Here is a 21,352-nt window from a genome sequence, read left to right as displayed (position 1 = left end):
TTTTTTTTTTTTTTTTTTTTTTTTTTTTTTTTTTTTTTTTTTTTTTAACTTCTCACATTACTGACTCGTTTGCCTAGACTGTTGCCTAGGCTGGTCATAAAATCCTGGGCTCAAGCGATCCTCCTGCCCCAGCCTCCCAAGTAACTGGGATCACAGGTGCCCGTCATGCTCAGCCTCTGTACAGTATTCTTAACACAACACAATAAGGCTTTTCAACGTCACTGCTTTGCTGACTGCCCAGCAACGGCTCCCCATTTCACTCAGAATGAAAATCAAAGTGCTCACAATGCCCATAAGTCCCCCATGCTGTAGCCACTAATTTGCTTTCTGGCCTGATCTCCCACTATCCCTCTGGGCTTTTCTGCATCCATACTGGCCTTCCTTTTGTCTTTCAAGCATGCCAGGCAGTCCTCCAGCTTAAAACCTTTGTACTGGCAGTTCCTGCAGCCTGGAGCATTGGTCTCCCAGACATTTGCAGTGCCAACTCCCTCACCTTTTCTCTTGCCTTGTTCTATTCTTTTTTCTGTTGCATCTGTGTTTACATATTGTATATTTTACTGAACTTTTTTTATTCATACTTACTTATGGCACCACTCATGAGAAAGGAAGCTCCCATCCCTTTTGTTCACTGATGTCAAAGCAGCTAGAGCAGTACGGAGCACTTCTGCTGCATAAAGGAAGAAACCAATTTTCCTTTGCAAATCGGCTCCCCTTCCTAATTTCTGCCATGGATTCTGCCATGATCCTTTTCTTCTCAGATTGAAATCTTGGAGTAATCTTTATTCTTTCAATCAGTCCATCATTGTCCGTAATCCATTTGGAGTTCTCTCAGCCTCACTCTGAATTGTGTCCCTGAGTCAGGGGTCCCTTCCTATTCCCCAGCCATGTGAATTTCCCAGGCCCTCATTACCTCTCCTGGGAGTTTTGTTTATCCTTGCTCTGGTCTCGTCCCCATCCAGTGCACCTTGTACACCTCTGCATGATAAATCTTTCAAAAGTACAGCCTTAGTCATGTCACTCTTTGTCTGGCAAGTAAATTTTTTAACCCAATATTTAAAGATAGATAAACAAGAAACTGAGGAAGGGAGGAGTGGGAGCCTGGGGGCAGAGGAATTGAATCCTGGCAGAGAAGAATTTGGAGGAAAAATACCTTTTAGGAACCTTACTCTTTCCCCTCCCCAAAGAGAAAAAAAGTTTGTTTGTTTGTTTGTTTTTCTTTGAAATTTTATTTCCAAGACCTTTGGATATTTTTAGGTATCCATCAAAATGTTATGAGCATCATGAATTTTACGGACCTGAACACACCAAATATATTGAGCACTATTAAAAGTGCATAGTGGAAAATAAAAGACACCCACAGTTTCCTTTTTGCCAAATATATTTTGGTTTCCCCAGATTTAAAAAAAAAATTCAGGCCGGGCGCGGTGGCTCAAGCCTGTAACCCCAGCACTTTGGGAGGCCGAGACGGGCGGATCACGAGGTCAGGAGATCGAGACCATCCTGGCTAGCACGGTGAAACCCCGTCTCTACTAAAAATACAAAAAACTAGCCGGGCGAGGTGGCGGGCGCCTGTAGTCCCAGCTACTCGGGAGGCTGAGGCAGGAGAATGGTGTGAACCCGGGAGGCGGAGCTTGCAGTGAGCTGAGATCCGGCCACTGCACTCCAGCCTGGGCGGCAGAGCGAGACTCTGTCTCAAAAAAAAAAAAAAAAAAAAATTCAGCTTGAGCCTCATGGTTATCTGAATACTCAGCCTTTCTATATATTTGTATGTTATTTTCTACCCTACTTCTATTATTCTGTAATATATCAGCTACAGTTCAGTCAACCAAATCACCCATTGTTTTCCTTCTCCTGGCTGTTGTCCTCAGTTTCCTGTCCTTCCTTGTGTAGGAGGCCCAAGGCTATGCCTCTTGGCAGCCTCAGCTCCAGACTTATTTTACTATAGTTATTTATTTTTCTATTTCTTTGAATCTGTGAAATCTGTATACATATCTATCAATCAATCATCTCTATAGCTATCTGTCTGAAATTATATATGAAAAGTCCCTATCAAATGATTCATGCATTTGTTCATTTCTTCAAAAGTTTTCTCTTTACTGTTTCTCACATTTTTGTTAGCTATTGAAGCATCAAGTGTCAGCGTTAGATATGGGTTCTTTTTCACTCATTTTTTCATTCGTTAAAAAATGTTCCACAGAATGGAAGAAAATATTTTAAAAGACAAAGGATTGTTATCCGGTATACAAAGAACACTTAAAACTCAACAGTAAGAAAAAAGAACAACCTGAAAATGGGCTTAAGTCCCAAATAAACACCCCAACAAAGAAGATATGCAGATGACAAATAAGCATATGAAAAGACCCTCAACATCAATAGTCCTTAGGGAATTGCAAATTAAAGCAACAATGAGATACCAGACATAGCTGTTAGAATGGCCAAAATCCAAAACACTGACAACACCAAATGCTGGTGAAGATGTGGAGCAACAGGAACTCTCATTCTTTGCTGGTGGGAATGCAAAATGGTACAGCTACTTTAGAAGACAATTTGGCAGTTTCTTATAAAACTAAACATATTGTTACCACACGATCTAACAACCATGCTCCTTGGTGTTTACCCAGATGGGTTGAAAACTTACGTCCACGCAAAACACTGCACGTGAATGTTTATGACAACCTTATTTATAATTGCCAAAACTCAGAAGCAATCAAGATATCTGTCAAAAGGCAAATGGATAAACAAACTGTGGTATCTTCATACAGCGAGATACTATAAGAGATAAAAATAAGTGAGGCACTAAGCCACAGAGCCATGGAGGAGCACTACACGCATAGTACTTAAAGAAAGGAGCCAATATGCAAAGGCTACATACCGTATGATTCCAACTATATGGCCCTCTGGAAAAGGCAGAACTATGGAGACAATAAAAAGATCAATTGTTGCCAGGGCTTAGGGTGGGGGAGCGATGAATAGGTGGGGCACAGAAGATTTTTAGGGCAGTGGAACTTTCACTAGAGTTCCCATTTGGTGGAGACATGCCATTATACATTTGCCAAAACCCAGTGTGTAACACCAAGAGTGAACTCAAATGTAAACTATGGCCTTTGGGTGATACTGATGGATAATGACGTGTTAGTGTTGGTTCATCAGTTGAGGCTGATGGTGGGGGAGGCTGTGTGTATGTGTCTGTGGGGAGGGGCTATGTGGGAACTCCATACTTTCCCCTCAGTTGTGCTGTGAATCACAAATGTCTCTCAAAAATATAGCCTATTAATTTTTTTTAAATGTTCACAATTGCCTACCTGCTAGGCACAAAGTAGTCAATTATTCCTGTCTAAAAAAGATATCAGCTTAGTGGGGTAGAAAAACAGATATATGAGCAAAAACTGGAAAGGTGAGATGTATACTCAGAATCCTTGTGAATGACCGACCCAAACACCCAGGCCCCTTGTTCCCTGACCCTGTGGTCCGTGCCATCCCCTGTGACTCCATATCTGCCACTCCCTTCCATGGCCTCACCCTGCGTCTTATCCTCTCACAGAAGTCTTCCACCTCTGACATTATAATCCTGTCTCTGCTCATCCTTCGTATCTCTCTCCAACTTCCTCAAATGTTCCTCAGTCCTCTCCAGCAATTTGCCCCACCATATGTCTCTTACCTTGCAGCCCTCGCCGTCTTCAGTTTTCTTCCTATTCTACCTAGGCTACCTGATCCAGCCCTGTAGCCCCTTCCTATCTCTATCCTAAAACAGCCTTACGTTGTCCTTTGCATACCCACCTGATAACACTCCACCTCTGGATGACCCCACCTCTCGACCCTACACCTTGTATGGAGAGTCCATACAAGAGTCACCCAGCGAGACATTGTGGACCCAACACACCCCAGGGCCGGCCCTCTGCATTGTGAGGAAGTTGCAGTTCACCCTTAACTCTCCTGCTGGAGCTCTCCTGGCTCCTGAAATTTGACAGTAAACTCGGACACTAAAAGTTTTATCTGGAAATGATTGTCTGCTTAGGCCAGGTGTGAATGCATCCCCCTTACACGCCCTTCCATTGAAAGGAACCAGTGAAGCTCTTTATCTGAAACACATCATGGTCATGGATGGAATCATTAACTACATTTTGACAGTAAACCCAGTTTAGTGGCCAAGGAGATCCAATGGGATGAGATTTTATTCCCTTCAATAACAAAAATCTGGTGTTAAGTTGGATTTTGTTTATATAGCATGAGGAATAAGTAAAGAAAGATACCTTAAAATCTCATAGGGGAATAAAGTCTTGCTTAAGGTAACTACTGTGTTGTCATGGTTCATTTTTTTTGAAACATGAAGGCATTCTGTTTAAAAATGGCAAAACTGGCTGGGCACAGTGGCTCACACCTGTAATCCCAGCACTTTGGGAGGCCAAGGCAAGCAGATCGCGAGGTCAGGCGATCGAGACCATCCTGGCTAACATGGTGAAACCCTGTCTCTATTAAAAAAAATACAAAAAATTAGCCGGATGTGTTGGTGTGTGCCTGTAGTCCCAGCTACTCCCGAGACTGAGGCAGGAGAATCGCTTGAACTTGGGAGGCAGAGCTTGCAGTGAGCCAAGCTCACACCACTGCACTCCAGCCTGGTGGATAGAGTGAGATTCTGTCTCAAAAAATCATAAAATAAAATTTTTTAAAAAGGCAAAACTTACTTTTTTTTTTCGCTTTTATGTATATATTTTGCACAGAACTGAAGACATCAAGGAGAATGTACTGGCGATTTTACTCATTGTCCTGGTTTCCCTCCTTGGATTTCTGACCTTGAGCCAAGGCTTTTGCAAAGATATGTGGGTGCTCCTCTTCTGCCTCGTCATGGCCAGCTGCCAGTACTCCCTGCTAAAGGCAAGACCACATCTAATTCTTACCAGTAGCGTGTGCTGTCACTAATGTAGCCTTGAAATCATGAGATGATGACACAGACACTTCTGATTTGTGTTTTAGAGTGTTCAGCCTGACCCCGCCTCACCAATACACGTAAGTTTCCAAATACAGGCAAGTAGTTTTCTTGTCTGTCTGTGTTGAAGACAAGGAAAAAGCCAAAATCTAGTCAAAGGGCCAAGTCTGTACCTAGCTCTCTATATTGAATATAAAATGGAAATATCAAATATATATATAAGTGCATGGTGGCCAGCTTCCGGCTAGACCTGAGAGCATGGTGTGGGTGGTACGGGCAAAGGTGTGGGGCAGGGGGTGAAGAGTGCGTGCAGAGTTTTTCCTATCCCACTGGATTCAAGTCAGCAGAGACTGAGCCATCTGGGGGGAAGATCCCACAGACGTTGCCATCAGACTGCCTGTCTTTGTGTCCTGATTCCTCCACTTGAATGCTTGACATTGAACAACCTACTGGGCCTCTTCATGCCTCATGTTCCCTATGTGTAAATAAGTCTAATGGAAATGCCTACATGGATTAAGTAATCCATGTATGTGCTATAACAGTGCCTGACACAGAGAGATTGCTCAATAAATGTTAGCTCTTTGTAGTGATATAATTATATGGGCATGAATCATTATTCTTATTTTTAAAATTTATTGTATATACTTATGGGGTACAGGGTGATGTTTTGGTGTATGTATACATTGTAGAATTATAAAATCAAGCTGTTTGACATATCTATAACCACATATAGTTATTTTTTCCTGGTGAGAACATTTAAAATCTACTCTCTTAGCAATTTTTGAGTATAACAGCGTATTATTATTAACTGTGGTCACCATACTATACAGAAGATCTTCAGAACTCCTTCTTCCTGTCCAGCTGAAACTTTGTACCCTTTAGCCAATCCTTCCTCATTCCCCATCCCACTGCCTCCTGGTAACCACCATTCTATTCTCTTTTTCTTTGGGTTCAACTTTTTTAGATGCCACATGTAAGTGACATCCTGCAGTATATTCCTTTTTGTGCCTGACTTAATTCACTTAACCTAATAATATCCTCTAGATTCATCAGTGTTGTTGCAAATGACAGGATGGTCTTTTTTTTAGGCTGAATGATATTCCTATTATATGTGTATACCACATCTTCTTTATCCATTCATCTGTTGATGGACATTTAGGGTTGATATCATGTCTTGGCTGTTGTGAAGAGTGTTGCAGTGAACATGGTGATGCAGATATCTCTTGGACATACTGATTTTATTTCCTTTGGATATATCTTCAGAAGTGGGGTTGCTGGATCATACTCAAAAATAGAATTAAAAATTCTATTTTTATTATTTTTTTTGAGAAATCATACTGTTTTCCATAATGGCTGTACCGATTTCCATATTCACTAGCAGCATAGAAGGGTTTCCTTTTCTCCAAATCCTTGCCAACACTTGTTATCTTTTGTCTTTTTGATTAAAGCCATCATAACAGGCATGAGGTGATAGCTCATTGTGGTTTTAACTTGCATTTTCCTGAATCATTCATTCTTTTTACATGAAGCTAATCTCTTTATTCCACATTTTCACGTATATTGTAAACTTTTCATCTCTGTAACTTGGAGCTAATTTGTAACAAAGACTCTGAGCTCACCTATGCTGATCTGTTGGTGCCCTGGCATTACTTTGTGAACTCTGAAACACACACATGTGCTTTCCTCTGAGCCTGCTGCCCCTTTGCTCATCCACAGTGGCCTACGGGGTGGGTGCTATGGGACAGGCAGTGCCCCTTGCAGGCATCTAGGCCACGTGTGTCTGTACCGAGTTCACTGCCAGGTAGACTCCCCAGCTCGCTAAGCAACTGTCTCCTTTGTTTCAACCCTCCCAATGAAAGAAAGCTTGATTTTCCCTCTGTCGTGCTTTTAAAAAAATTATATCCAGGATTTAGGACCCGTTTTTCAATCTGTGATAGCTCCTGTTTAGCTCACAGTAATTACGAAAAGCTTATAATTGGACGATCACATGGCATGCATTGCTATCTTGTTAAATTCCTCTGTTCCCCATAATTGGTTTACATGTAATACATCTTCTTTTATCCTAGAGTCTGAATGTCAAGATAAGTAGAAGCAGCATAATTAGGGTATTGAGATGTATTGTTGTGATTATCATCAGAAATCTGGGTTAGGTGGTGTGAGAGAGATGTACAGCTTTGAAGCTTTTTTGTTCAAGCCCACCCTAGATGCCACATCACCTTTCTCCTGCCTTAGTCAACTCTCCTCACTCCTAACTGTACTTCAGTGTTGCTGTCTTTCTGCATGACTCTGGGGAGGGGTGTTCTACGCTGTTCCTTTCCTGCATATCCTTTCAGAAATAATGCAGGACATGCCAGTAAAGGTGGATGGCAAGTATAGCTGCGTAATCCTTGTGGATTTGTAATGTCTGTTACTATGGCCCCTATGCCACTGCTCTAGGTTGGAGTTATATTATTTAGTTCCTAGAGGACTCAATCAAGCTGCTATTCCTTTATCTGAGCAAGCATGTCATATAGTGAGACAGTAAGAAATTGCTTTTGTAAGACATAGTCAGACATTTAACTATGTTTATTGCAGTAATTAATTTGCTGACACAGATTTCTAAGTAGATTAGTCTCTGATTTGGGTTGACATTTCTCCAGTACTTCTAATGAAGAAACAAAATATGGTAGCTATAAAATATTTCCTATTGCAATCTGACTGAACCACGTGGGTATTTAGAAGACAGATTTATTATCTCCCATTCGTAGATAGAAAGCTTTAGAAAGGAGACGGTCAGGAGCGGGAACCGAGGTTTGGGACACAGAGACGGTTCTCAAGCTTGCTGCTAATTTTTATTCATAATGGGCTGTGAAAGGAACCAAACTGCTTTTCAGACTGCACTACTTTGCACCTTTGTGGAGGGTAGCTATTAATAAATTCAGCCAATTTTTGCTCTTAGAGTGATTGACAGACCTTTCTTTTTTGCTTGCTTCTAAGAGCACAGGTGGCATATTTTGAGCAAGTTGTTAAAATCAGAAGATAGTGAAATGAAAATAAAATTTTTGCATAACACTGTGTATTTCAGTTTTAAATGCAGAATTAATAATAATGACATGACAAGAGGTATGATACAGTAGCCCCTGGGGTCAAAAGAAATCAGTTTGATTCTAAAAGAAAATAGGTCTGGGAGAGCTTAGAAAGATTAGGAGTTGGATACTGTCTAACTGAAACTTTGCAATTTGAGGATCAGAGATGGCAATATGTTAATGGGGAATGAAGATATTAATTTGCTTACACAGGTGTCCATATAGGACTAACTGACAGTAACCACTAATAATAACCCAGAAAGCAAAGTTTAGTAGAATATCCAAGAGGCAGTGAAAAACTAGAGCTGTGTGCCCGGGATCACCTGGGCAAGGCAGAGGCAGAGCTCCATTTCCCGCCTCCCCTCTACTGGCTGGGACAGCACCCGGTAATCTGCATTTTTACACACTCCCAGGTCATTATGGTGGAGGCAAACACAGATCACACGTTGAGAAATATTGGAGTAACCAAAAGCATACAGGGTTCATATTTGAATCCAGCCTTACCATGTGTAAGCTGTGAGAGCCTGGGAAACTTACTTCTCTCAATCATAGGCTTTTCATCTGCAAAAGAGGAATAAATAATAAAACAGGATTGCAAGAGAAGGAAACAATGTAGCATCCCTGAGTGTTTAGCACAGTATCTGGCCCTGAAGCACTTAGCAATTGTTAGCAGTATTTTTATGTTTGTGCAAAATATGGATAATCAGAATAACATCAGTTGGATTTAATAAAGAATGCACTGGGCGGCTGGGCACAGTGGCTCACGTCCATAATCCCAGCACTTTGGGAGGCTGAGGTGGGTGGATCACAGGGTCAGGAGTTCAAGACCAGGCTTGCCCAGATGGTGAAACCCCGTCTCTACTGAAAATACAAAAATTAGCCGGGCGCAGTGGCAGGTGCCTGTAATCCCAGCTACTCGGGAGGCTGAGGCAGAAGAATCGCTTAAACCTGGGTAGCAGAGGTTGCAGTGAGCCGAGATCACATCACTACACTCCAGCCTGGGTGACAGAGTAAGACTATGTCTCAAAAAAAAAAAAAAAAAAAAAAAAAAAGAAGAGCGCACTGGGCAATGTATGTAGTATGCCCAGTACAGGCTTTAGCGTATACTAGAGTATACTAAGTATACTAAGTCCTCTGTAAATGTTTCCTTCCTCTTTACATATGTGTCTTGATTCCTTACAGTACAAACTGCAAAGAGTGAGGGCTACAGCTTGTTATGCATCCTATTCAATTAACTGTTGCTACTATTCAGTGAAGACATTTGGTATCTACTTCAGGTTATATAGAAAGTATTAGGAATTATTTTTTGTAAGTAAACCTTTTATTTTAGAATAGTTTTAAATCTACAGAAAAATTGGGAAAGTGGTACTGAGAATGTCTGTATACCCCGTTCCCAGTTTCACTGTATTAACTTCGTGCATTAGTCACAACATTATACATTTGTTGCAATTAATGGACCAATATTGTTACATTATTATTAAAGTCCACATTTTGTTCAGATTTCCTTGGTTTTTACCTAGTATCCTTTTTCTGCTTGAGGTTCCCATCCAGGGCACCAAATTACATTATAATAGCTATCATGTCTCTGTAGGCTCCTTTTGGCTGTGATAATTTCTCAGATTTTCCTTAAGCCTGAAAAAAAATTAGTCTGATTCTAAAAGGAAACAGTTTCTGGGCAACTTAAAAATATATATAGGGTGAAGTGGATACTGGAAGAAATCCGAGGAACATAGACTGGCAATATACTAATAGCTTTTGATGATCTTGACAGTTTTGAGGACTCGTCAGGTAGTTTATACATGTTTCTCAGTTGGGATTTTTCTGATGTTTATCTCATGGTAAGAATGGGATTATGGATTTCAGGAGGAAAACCACAGAGGTAACATGTTATATGGATCACATCACATCAACGGGACAAGTTATCAATATGATTTGTCTCTGCTGATGTTGACCTTGATCACCTGGCCAACGTAGGGTTTATCCGAGGAATGATTTTGAATGGCATGAAATAATTTCCCAATACTCAATCCTAAGAAATAAGAAGGTCAACTTAGTTTTAGTGGATCTTGATGAAAAGTTCTCAAGTAATATTCAATTGTGTCTTTGCTCAAAATGGTACTATTTAAAACAGAAACCATTGCAAATGATACTTAATGTCTACCATTGATTAAAGGCAAAATGTAGATCACCACTCTTTCTGCTCTCTTTCACTGCCTTTGAGGGCAGTGTGAGACAGGAGGAAAATACATGAACTAGGAGGTAGCAGAATGGAGTGCCCTGGAAGCACTTGATGAACACTTTGATGCCCATTTCACTGCCGTCTTGCCTGGACAACTGCATCTGCCATTTTGTCATGGTTCACAGATCTGAAGTTACGAAGTTGGACCTAACATAAATTGTTCTGTAGAATTCAACGATAAACTAAGCTTAAACAATCGTATTTGCCTATTTCTTTTCAATTTTTAAAGTAGCCTATCACATTTCTGCTATATTTAAATTGACGTTGCATCTAAATATCTCAATAGTAACCGGTTGAGAATTATTTAACCCTTTGCCTGCTGCTTCTCTTCCATACGTAGAGAATTCTTTAAAATATTTCGAATTCTCTTGTATATACAAAGTGTGGATCATAAAATAGTTGCTGTTTAGGGTCGCAGTGGGGTGATGGGTGCCCACCCCCAGCTGTCCTTGTTTGCTCCACATACAAGGGGAACCAAAGAACATTACGAACGTTTAGGATGGCTGTGAATGCACAAGTGAACTGCTAAAGCTAAAGTAAAAATGAAATCATCGACAACCAGCAAAAAATAATGTTTAATTAAACTAACCGACACCATTGTGAGAAACCACAAAACACAGCAAACCCTTGTGGCAGTGATGAGACTTCAACATACGTGACCATCATGTCACAGGGCAACAGCAGAGAAACGGGCAGAGAATGTCTGGGTTTTCTACACCTTCTGCAGGTAAAGAGCCCTGTTCTCTGCCCAGAGTCCTTTGGAAAAACTGACCCCCTAAGACTATCACAGATGCTTTCCTCATTCTCTGAATTTGCTTCGCATGAGTAACGTTCACATTCTGTGTTTAAAGAGTGACGATTATGAATGAAATTTTGTGATGTCAGGCTGAGTCCTTGGGTCTGGAGAATCCAGTGCCACATGTATGCCTCCCTATGGTCGGTGGAGGAAGCCAGACAAATGGGGCTCCAGTCCTTACTCTGCCATGCTGTTTTCTGTGCGTGAGGCCTGGGACAGTTTCTTCATCCTTATGTCTCAGTTTAGTCTTATCAAAAGGAGGATAGTATGTGCTTCTCAGGGTGTTCTGAGGGTTTTGCTACATGAATACGCTTGAAGTACGTAGGACACTCAGTGCCTGGGATGCAGGAAAGGCCAGACAAACATTAGCTGTTGTGGCTGTTGTCGTTTTACATCAGTTGTCAAAAAGAGTAGCTGGTCAGGAGAGGGAGGCAGCAGTGAGCTATGATCATGCCACTGCACTCCAGCCTGGGTGACAAAGCAAGATTTTTTCTTTTTTAAAATAAAAAAATGCTGAATGTGGGAGAGACAGGAACATCTGTCAACTCAGCAGGTGTCAGGGGCTGTCTGCTGTTCCGGGGAATGAAGCCTGGAGCTGGCACATGCAGCAGAGCTGAGAGAGAGGATGGAGGCAGCCTGGCCAGGCTGTGCACAGACCTCAGGTGATTCCCCTTGAGGCTAAGCCGTGTGCCTCTACAATTTTCCCAGACACCCCAGCTCCCTTATAACAAAAACCTTTTTCCCCCCTTCACAACAACAGAACATTCGAAGCAGCTGACCCTTCCACTGTCTCTAAGAGGATAATTAGGATGGCCTCATCACTTAGCCACACACACTGCTGCTTGCCACAGGCAGGACTCCTGGAGTTTTTGTTCGAGTCTTGAACCTTGCTCCTTCTTTGCACTGAGACTAGCACTTGGGTCATGAGATGGCTTATGGAGGTAGGGCTGATGGAAAATGCAAATGTGCACAGAGATCTGCTTTTGTGCAATAGCCTTGCAAGATGCTCCACAGCTGAATTCCATTGGTGCTCCCCACAGTGTATTTTAAGGTTAAAAGCAGATGGGGACTGATGGTGTCAAGTGAGTTTTTAAGAGATTATGATCAGACTTTAGCTGGTGGAGCTACTGGAATTTTTCTATTGAAAAAATTAAAAAATCAGTCCTTAGGAGATTTGATGATTGATTCATATGTGGAAGTAGGTATTGAAGAGCATATTGAAGTAGGTATTGAAGAACATTTTATTAGCAGGTGTTCTCAGAAATTGAGGCAAACAGAAGTAGTGACCAGGCACAGTGGCTCAGGTCTGTTATCCCAGCACTTTGGGAGGCCGAGTCGAACGGATCACCTGAGATCAGGAGTTTGAGACCAGCCTGGCCAACATAGTGAGACCCCATCTGTACTAAAAATACAAAAAATTAGCCGGGCATGGTGGCGGGTACCTGTAAAGTCCCAGCTACTCGGGAGGCTGAGGCAGGAGAAAGACCTGAACCCAGGAGATGGAGGTTGCACTGAGCCAAGATCATAACACTGTACTCTAGCCTTGGGCGACAAGTGAGACTGGGTCTCAAAAAAAAGTGGTTTATGTGCCTTGCGTTAGCAAAATGCTTATTACGGTTTGGGGACTCAAAACACAGGATGGGAAAATGTGGTAGCGCAGGAACATGGTGATGAGGGCAGGCTCTCTGTAACAGTGCTGTAAGTTTTGTTTCATAAATTACAAATACAAAGAAAACCTCCCCATGCCCAGTAAAGTTTGACTTGGAAGATTCAAAATAATATCTCAGACTGGTTAAAGGCCAAAGACTTTTAATTTTTAGAATAATGTATTTTTAACCTTTTAATACAAGAAAAAACTCAGAGCAAGTGGAAAGTAGCTATTTAATTATATTTCCTAAACCATGCCAGTTCGAGGAAATGTCTCATTTGCATGTGTATTTGTATACTGCATCGTTATTTATACCAACAAATTTATTTTGCTATTCACTTGATGAGAAATGCATTTAGATGGAACGTGGGCTTTAGTTTCAGTTTTACAAAATGCAACCAAAGTATTCCTATACCCATTAATCTGTGACCTAGTTGGATTCAAAAGGAAATTTCATAAGAGTAGAAGTATTCTTAAGACTGAGCCTGGACTCTGGGCCAAACATAGCCAGCCTCCATGGACAGACTGTGTTTTCCTTCCTCTTAAAAGATGGTCTCAGAATAGGAGGATTTCTATTATAGAAGCAGTGGCAATTTAAATTGCATTTCTAAATATAACATGTTCAAGGCAGTGACTTTAAAAATTCACATCTGAAACCATATCACTTTAATCCTTCCTTTTTACACTCAAGGCAGTTCATGAATTGCAAAAGACATTTTTCCCAATTCATTTTCATTGTGTTTTCCCCCCTGAATCTTATAAATTGTGCATTGATTTAGGAGATGTAAATTTTTTGTTGGCTTTTGCCCTGGAAAGTTGATGTTGTATCTTTTCCTTAATTTTTCTATCCATTCAAGAAGAATAAAAAATAATTCTACTTTGCCTCATAATAATAGGTATAGGGATAAGATCAGGTCTGCTAAATATTTGGTACCCCTCACAGGGAAATGCTTTGTACGCAATATAAATAAGACATTTTTTAAGCTGAATGACTCCAGTGTGCTACACTGAGACATTTTATGTAATCTCTGCAGGTATAACTTTGTACCCATATGGTCTTGCTTTCTAAGATACTAGGAAATTAAAGCCCACAAATTATAATTCTATTTCTTATTAATAGTGGCACCCAAGTGTAGAGCAAACAGTGGTTTAAATTAGTTTTGCACTTGAAATGAACAAGATGAATGGAAGTTTCACTGTTAGGGAAAGCATTGAATTAGATCTACATTTTCTCTCAGGATGGTAATTAAATTTTCAGGTAAATCTTGTTGAGATGGATAGGCATAACTTTTTTTTGATAGTCTTATTCTGGTGTGACAGAGTAAGAATCAGACTTTTTTCTTTTCTTTTGTTCCTGTTTTTTTGTGTGTGTGTGTGTGTGTGTGTATGTGTGTGTGTGTGTGTGTGTGTACGAATTGTGGTGGTTGGGGGAAAATGTGTTATATGGTATAAGTTATAAGATATAGTGTAAATTACTAATTATGAGGCTTTTGTCATTTAATCAAAATAAAAGGTACCATTCAGAAATTGTGTTTGTTTTCTAGGGACACAACCAAATCATAACGTATAGCAGACCAATCTATTTTTGTGTGCTGTGTGGCCTTATTTTGCTTCTTGATACAGGGGCCAAAGCCAGGCACCCTCCCAGTTACATTGTGTATGGCCTGAAGCTCTTCTCTCCAGTGTTTCTCCAATCAGCTAGGGACTACCTAATAGGTGAGTTAATTACAGGCTTGTGGGGAAGAATATGGTGGGTGGGGGTATGTCTCCCCCTTATCTTCTGAATTTCTAAGCTTCCTTACTTGACTATTGGGTGAAGAGATGTGTATTTTCCTCTTGGCTCACGTATCTACTGAAGACTGTCTGGGAGTCCAAGCCTCAAGGCATCCAACTGTGGAATTATTTTTAAAGGATTTTGATATTTATGACCAAGAAGTTGCAGCACTATAATGTCCATTATAATAATGCCCATTGTAATAATGCCCATCTGGGCTGGGCACGGTGGCTAACGCCTATAATCCCAGCACTTTGGGAGGCTGAGGTGGGTGGATCACCTGAGGTCAGGATTTCAAGACCAGCCTGGCCAACATGGTGAAACCCCGTCTCTACTAAAAAGATACAAAAAAATTAGCAGGACATGGTGGCGCATGCTGGTAATCACAGCTACTCAGGAGGCTGAGGCAGGAGAATCACTTGAACCTGGGAGGCAGAGGTTGCAGTGAGCCGAGATCATGCCATTGCACTCCAGCCTGGGCAACGAGTGAAACTGCTTCTCAAAAATAAATAAATAAAAAAAAATGCCCATCTGCAGAATAGTTGTTATGGTGCCTGCTGGGGATGGTTTTGCCATCGGGGTAGCAGCATGAGTGGGCATGGTTCTCAGTCCAGGCGGAGACCTGGATACTCAGATCACCCAGTCTTCCACCAATCCCTTTGCTTGACTTAAGGTTGAGGCAGTATTTGATATAAAATGCTCTGTTTAAACGAGTCACATGCATACTGTATGGTTTTGAGTTCTGACTCTGGAGCCAAACTGCTGATGGTTTGAATTCCAGCTTTGCCACTCTACTAAGTATATGACTTTGAGCAAAACTTAACTGTGATATAAAGGCAAAAATATTAGCCACCTCAGAAATTACTGAAAGTTTTCAATGAGTTGGTATACTTTGACATAGAGAGCAATGCTGGGCACCAAGCATCAGCTGTTGTCCCTATTATGCAAAGTGGTTGCTCTGGTATTGACCCGACTGCATATGCTCTGAGAATTCTTGCAGAGACATCCAGGGGTTTGCACACCTGCCAGTTTGTTATTGTCTGTGATCACATTGACCAGCTGAGTTGATAAAGGGTAGCTTCTACCAACATCACTAGCTGGATCTCTCGCTTGCCAGCTAGAAATCTTACTCAAGAGACTGTCAAAGCCTCTGGGCCCACATCATCCTTTCCCAAGCTCCGTGACAGCCCTCCCGAATCTCTCTAGTGGAACTAGGGAGATGCCCAGGTATGGTGTAAGCTTTGTTTGTGCTCCTTATAGGTGAAAACCCTGGTAGGCACTCCACCCTCTGGCTTCCTGTTCCTCTTCCTGCTGCATTGGTACTGAACTCTTCACTCTTTACTCCCCCCATGCCCAACCCACCACAAGCCCCCCTTTCTATGCATCCTCAACACATCTTTTCCTGTTACATCATGTGAGAAGCAGAGTAGCTTCTTCTTTTTTTTCTTTTTTTTTTTTTTCTTTTTTTTTTGAGGCAGTGTCTCACTCTGTCTCCCAAGCTGGAGTACAGTGACACAATCTTGTCTTACAGCAACCTCCACCTCCTGGATTCAAGCGATTCTCCAGCCTCAGCCTCCCAAGTAGCTGGAATTACAGGCATGTGCCACCACACCTGGCTAATTTTTGTATTTTTAGAAGAGATGGGGTTTCCCCATGTTGGCCAGGCTGGTCTTGAACTCCTGACCTCAAGTGATCCGCCCACCTCAGCCTCCCAAAGTGCTGGGATTACAGACGTGAGCCATCATGCCCGGCCAGAGTAGCTTCTTAATGCCAAAGGGTTACGCACCACGCTTCGGAGAACCTCTGAGTTCAATTAGGAAACAGAAACATGTTGGGAAAAAAATAACAGATCCATAATTTGATCTCCCAATCAGTGCCCTCCTGCCCAAGAATATTTGCTTCTATCCTTCCTGATTTTTTTAGTTTACTTTTTTTTCAGTCCTATTGGTTGGAGCAAACACATACACAAGAAAGGCCTTCTGTCATTCTTATTATTTTATAACTTAGCATGCCCATATTCCTCACTAAGTCGGCTACAATGAAGAAATCCCGGTTTGAGTAGACAGAGATGCTCACTCATGATTGCACACTTTGCAGGGCCATCCTTTCCTGCCATCTTCTTTTTGCAAACAGCAGTGTTGGAGTCCATAGCTCAAGGGCATACGAGGACCTGGAGATTAGAGAAGGAGAAAGCATAAAATAATTTTGTAAGATGTCCAAGAAACAGTTGTCTATGTCAAAATGCTGCCTTTTCTCTCTCTGCACTCCACACTCCATCTTGGGCACACCCAGCCATCTTTTCCTGGGATCTTGAATGTGGGTTAGTGTTGGTAGAGTGCCACCTCTTACAGGTCACAGGGATCTGTGGCTTGAGCTGGAGATGTAACTACTGTGATCCCTTCTCACCTCCTTATCACACACTGTGTGGTCCCTTCTCATCTCTGTGTCACACAGTGTGTTCCTTCTATTCGGAAGCTGTTTTGGGGCCTCCCCTGCCCTTCATTATGCTGGCTTATAACACCTTATTTCCATAAGTTTGACCCCATTGTCTGTCCTCTCACTACCCACACTTTCATAGTCCTTAGTCCATTTTCTAGCAATCTGCTCACATTGTTAATATTGAAATAATGCCTGTCTCTCTCACTAGCTTATTTGCTCAGAAAAGGCAAGGCAGAGACACTGCCTACTTTCTTACCACTGAATCCTTAGCAGTGTCTGGCATTTAGAGGCACTAAATAAACATTGAAAGGATGAACTAATGAATATAAAAGTCTGTATTTTTGTTTTGTTTTGTTTTTGTTTTTTTGAGATGGGGTCCATCTCTATTGCCCAGTAGAGTTCAGTGGCCCGATCTAGGCTCACTGCAACCTCTGCCTCCTGGGTTCAAGCGATTCTCCTGCCTCAGCCTCCCAAGTAGCTGGGATTACAGGCGCGTGCCATCATACCTAGCTAATTTTTGTATTTTTAGTAGAGATGGGGTTTTGCCATGTTGGTGAGGCTAGTTCCGAACTCCTGACCTCAGGTGATCCACCCGCCTCGGTCTCTCAAAGTGCTGGGATTACAGACGTGAGCCACCATGCCTGGCCAAAAGTCTGCTTTAAGTACTAAGGAGATTAATGTACAATAACTTTCGGAATACTTCCCATTCATAAGTCAGAGAAGGCTACAGTCCGTTTGGACCATTTAACTCAGCACTTAGAATAAGTAGGGACTTAATAAGTGCCTTTGCCAATAATCTGTAGAAAGAAGTTTGGGGGCACGAAAAGCATGATGTGTCTTCCATTTACAAATTGCTTTTATGTACATTGGTCTCTCCCTCATTCCTGGTTTTTAAAATTTTTGTTTACTACTGTAAAAAAGTCAACTTTGGAATAAGTGTAGTTGTCTTGGTGTGGTAAACTTACAATGGCATTGGAATGTGAGATGTTATTAAAGCTCAAAAAGTAAGACCTTAATGTCTTAAATAATTGGTAAAAGTCTAAGATTTTACTTTTAGCAATAACCCTTGTTCTAGAATATCCTACTAGGTATGCATATTCTTATTTTATTTTAGTTTTTATATCAATTTCATTAGGGATTGGAGAGGGAACATTCCTATCTTTTTCACTGGAATTCCCTTTCCCACATTAAAGCTTCTCCCTAATACATATTTTTGTTTGCTTGTCAACAGTGACAAGTAAAAATGGCGATAAAAAATCCAGCAAGCTGATTAAATAACTTCTGGATTAAAGATAAATAGAAAAATAGAACAATAGCAATCCCTATGGAATGAATGTGTTAAACATACAAATTTGCACTGAGCAGGAAAAGGTTGCGAAACAAATTTACAACAAATGGGAGAGAAAGGAAAGAGGTAGAGGCTTACACTATTTTTCTGACTTTATGAGGGAACACAAGGGCAACTTAAAGTCATTTCTTCTTTGTGGACCTTATTCTCTTTACTCCCTCCACTAGCAAGGGATGTAAGCAGTCTAAAGCTGCTGCCCCTGCTATATGGAGGAACTAGAAAGGAGAGAAGAAAAACATCAGGAGAAAACAAAAGGTTATTAGGAGGAAAAAGAAGTGTACAGATCTAGGAAGTGTAATGCTTCCTAGAGCCGCTATAACAAAGTACTCCCCACTGGGTGGCTTGGAACAACAGAAGTTAATTGTCTTGCAGTTCTAGAAGCCAGAAGTCCAAACTCAAGGTGTTGTCCAGGCCATGCTCCCTCTGAAAGCGCTAAAGAAGGACCTGTTCCGGGCCCCTCTCCTTGGCTTGTAGATGGCATTCTTCTCCTGTGTGTTCATATGGTCTCCCCTGTATGCGTGTGTGCCTCTATGTCCAAATTTCTCCTTTTCATAAGGACACCAGTCATATTGAATTAGGGCCCAGGTGGACCCTAAGGGCCTCAGCTTAACTTAATAATCTGCAAAGACCCTATTTCCAAACAAGGTCACATTTAGAGTTACTGGGAGTTAGAACTTCCACACCTTTTATGGGAACATAATTCAGCCCATAATGAGGAGCGTTTAAGAAAAAGGACAAGGCAGAAGGAAGAATGAAGTCCATGTGACATCGTTTCCCATGGATTTATCGTGCTTCTCATGCTGTGTTGGGTGCAAGTGGTCCTCCTCTGGCAGGTGCTAGGGAGCTTGGAGTGTTTCCTAGAGCAGTGTCTTGTTGGTGATGTTTCGGTTACCCACTGCCACTCCTGGTTTCTGCAATTAAACCATCACCCTGTCAGAGCGGTAGGAGGGGCAGAGGAGAGGGATAGACAAGGAGCAAGGCCAGTCCAGTATCAGCAGCTCCTTTTGCCTCCTTGTGCAGAAGAGATCAAATGCCTGAGCCAGTGGTATGAGAGGAGTCAGGTGGACATGGGGCAGGTGGGAAGGATGGAGAAACTCCTTGTCATGTATAATGCAGGGAGAGAAGCATCTCAAAGAAGAAGGAAACGTCAGATGATTGAAGGAGGAGAAATTCAGGTGAATTAAGGAGGTAGAAGCACAGAATAATATTCCTACGTAATTTCTTTTTCTTTTATGATCCCTCATATATGTTCAGAATATTACTCTGTGCACTTTTGCTTTCATTATAAGAAAAAATGTTCTTTATTTTTATTCCCAGGAATAAGGTGAAAGTTATTCGTCCGCAGTCATTTCCTGTGTTCAGTCAGAGACTGGTGACCTCTGGCTGGAATTTACGTTACTTTCCATTTGGGAAGCTTCAGCAAAAGCCTCTGAGTGAGACTGGCTTTGAAATTATCCTATGGGTGAGAAAGCCAAAAGGTCTCTGATTCTTAGTACCGTATTTCAAAAGGAGCAGTAACAAAACTAGAGCGTGCCTGGAGGAATGTGTAGCCACATGGCCTATATGGGGTCTGGAAACTGGGTAATGGAACTGGGAATGTCCAACCCAGGGAAGAAACACTTGAGTGCTAGAGGTACCCACAATAGCTTCAGATCCTTAAAATGCTGCCGGGTTGAAGGGGAGGGATTTTATTCTCTTTTGTAGCCGTAACAACTAGTTCCAGCAGATAGCAGGTGGATTACAGCTCAGTACAGAGAAGCCAGTGAAACGGTTTGGGTTAGAGCTGCCCCACGGTAGAGTAGGTGTTGCTTAGTGAAATGAGTTCTCTGGCGTGGAAAAGCTTCAGGCAAGATGAAATGTCCATCAGTTGTAGCCCGGGTCCAAGCATTGGATGGGTTCTTTATCAAATGGCCACTGCTCTGTGTTTTTTATTTTTGTTTTTCTCAGACCTGAGAGTTTTATGTTGTATTTTTGGTCCTTAGGTTTATAAATCCCTGACAACAATCATGCATCTTCAATAATGGAGATTGTAACTTTGGAGATAAGTGGAGGTTTTAGAACCAATTACTGGATTGTACTCACCTTTCCCTAAACACCCAGACGTCCCATTTCTATGTCTTGTTTAAAGGCTCATTTCTTGGCCTCAGTCCGTATGAGGTCAATTAGTTAATACACAGACAAAGCATATTGAAGACACACAGTATATACATTCACATTGACTTCAGAGGCTTTAGTTTTATCTCTGTGCCATCTTAATTCTGCCTGCTTGCCCCTCAAACCTGCAAATATGGTAATTTATATCACTCACATTTGATAAAAATGTGATAAATCAAATCACATTTGATAAAAAGTAGCTTAAGCTACTATATTTTTATTTATGAATTTTGCTTAAAAAGAAATGGAACTGTGCCAGAAGTTTCTGCCTTGACTATAATTATTAAGGAAAATAAAAAGTTAGAAAGAAGTGAGAGAAAATTATAGACCCACTCAGTGTGCTAACAGAAAATGTTTGTTCACAGGGAAAATTATGAACAGCCACAAAGACTTTAATTTTTCACTTCTGGGGAAAAAAAAAAAGGACAAAATAATTTCAGCAATTTCAAGTGTCATTTTCCTAAAGTCCTGGTAACATAACAAGCATTTGGCTGCTTTTTCCTTCACGTTCAGTGCAACCTGACAGATGAGACACATGGACTCCCTCTTCCTCCCATTCCACCTCCACGACATTTATTTTAAAGACTAGAGCTTTCCTCCTCCAGTATGTTTTGGAGAGGATCTAGTGCATGGGCCTCTCTGTTGACTGCTGTTCTTCCTGTATTGTTTCATTAAGTTCCAATTCTACACCCACAGCCAGAGCATCTCCGGGGATGACTTTCTGGTATTTCTTACCATTTTATCTTCCTCATGCCATTTTTCACTGTCCTCTAATTCTTCTCACTTCTTTGGGTTTTGTTGCATTGGCTAATGTATTTCTTATACAGAATACCTCTTTATCCTTGATTTACCAAATAGCTCCCAATATTTGGCTTTGTCTTTCATGTGATTCCACACCTAGACTTTTCTCTGTAGTTCTTCATTCTCAGAGTAGTTTTTGTCACACAGGCATGCAGCATTTTGAA

General features: G+C 41.4%; 1 protein-coding gene across 1 annotated transcript in view; it reads left to right on the top strand.

Annotated features, from left to right (window-relative positions):
• Positions 1-21,352, top strand: part of PCNX2 (pecanex 2) — a 311,805-nt gene that overhangs the window by 72,964 nt on the left and 217,489 nt on the right. Inside the window, exons 11-13 of the mRNA XM_025356806.1 lie at positions 4,719-4,872; positions 4,972-5,004; positions 14,217-14,388. Coding sequence (XP_025212591.1) covers positions 4,719-4,872; positions 4,972-5,004; positions 14,217-14,388 — 359 coding nt within the window. The remainder of the gene's footprint in view (positions 1-4,718; positions 4,873-4,971; positions 5,005-14,216; positions 14,389-21,352) is intronic.

This window comes from Theropithecus gelada, chromosome 1 (assembly GCF_003255815.1).
Source record: "Theropithecus gelada isolate Dixy chromosome 1, Tgel_1.0, whole genome shotgun sequence".
NCBI lineage: Eukaryota > Metazoa > Chordata > Mammalia > Primates > Cercopithecidae > Theropithecus > Theropithecus gelada.
This window is presented reverse-complemented; position numbering and strand designations above follow the sequence as displayed.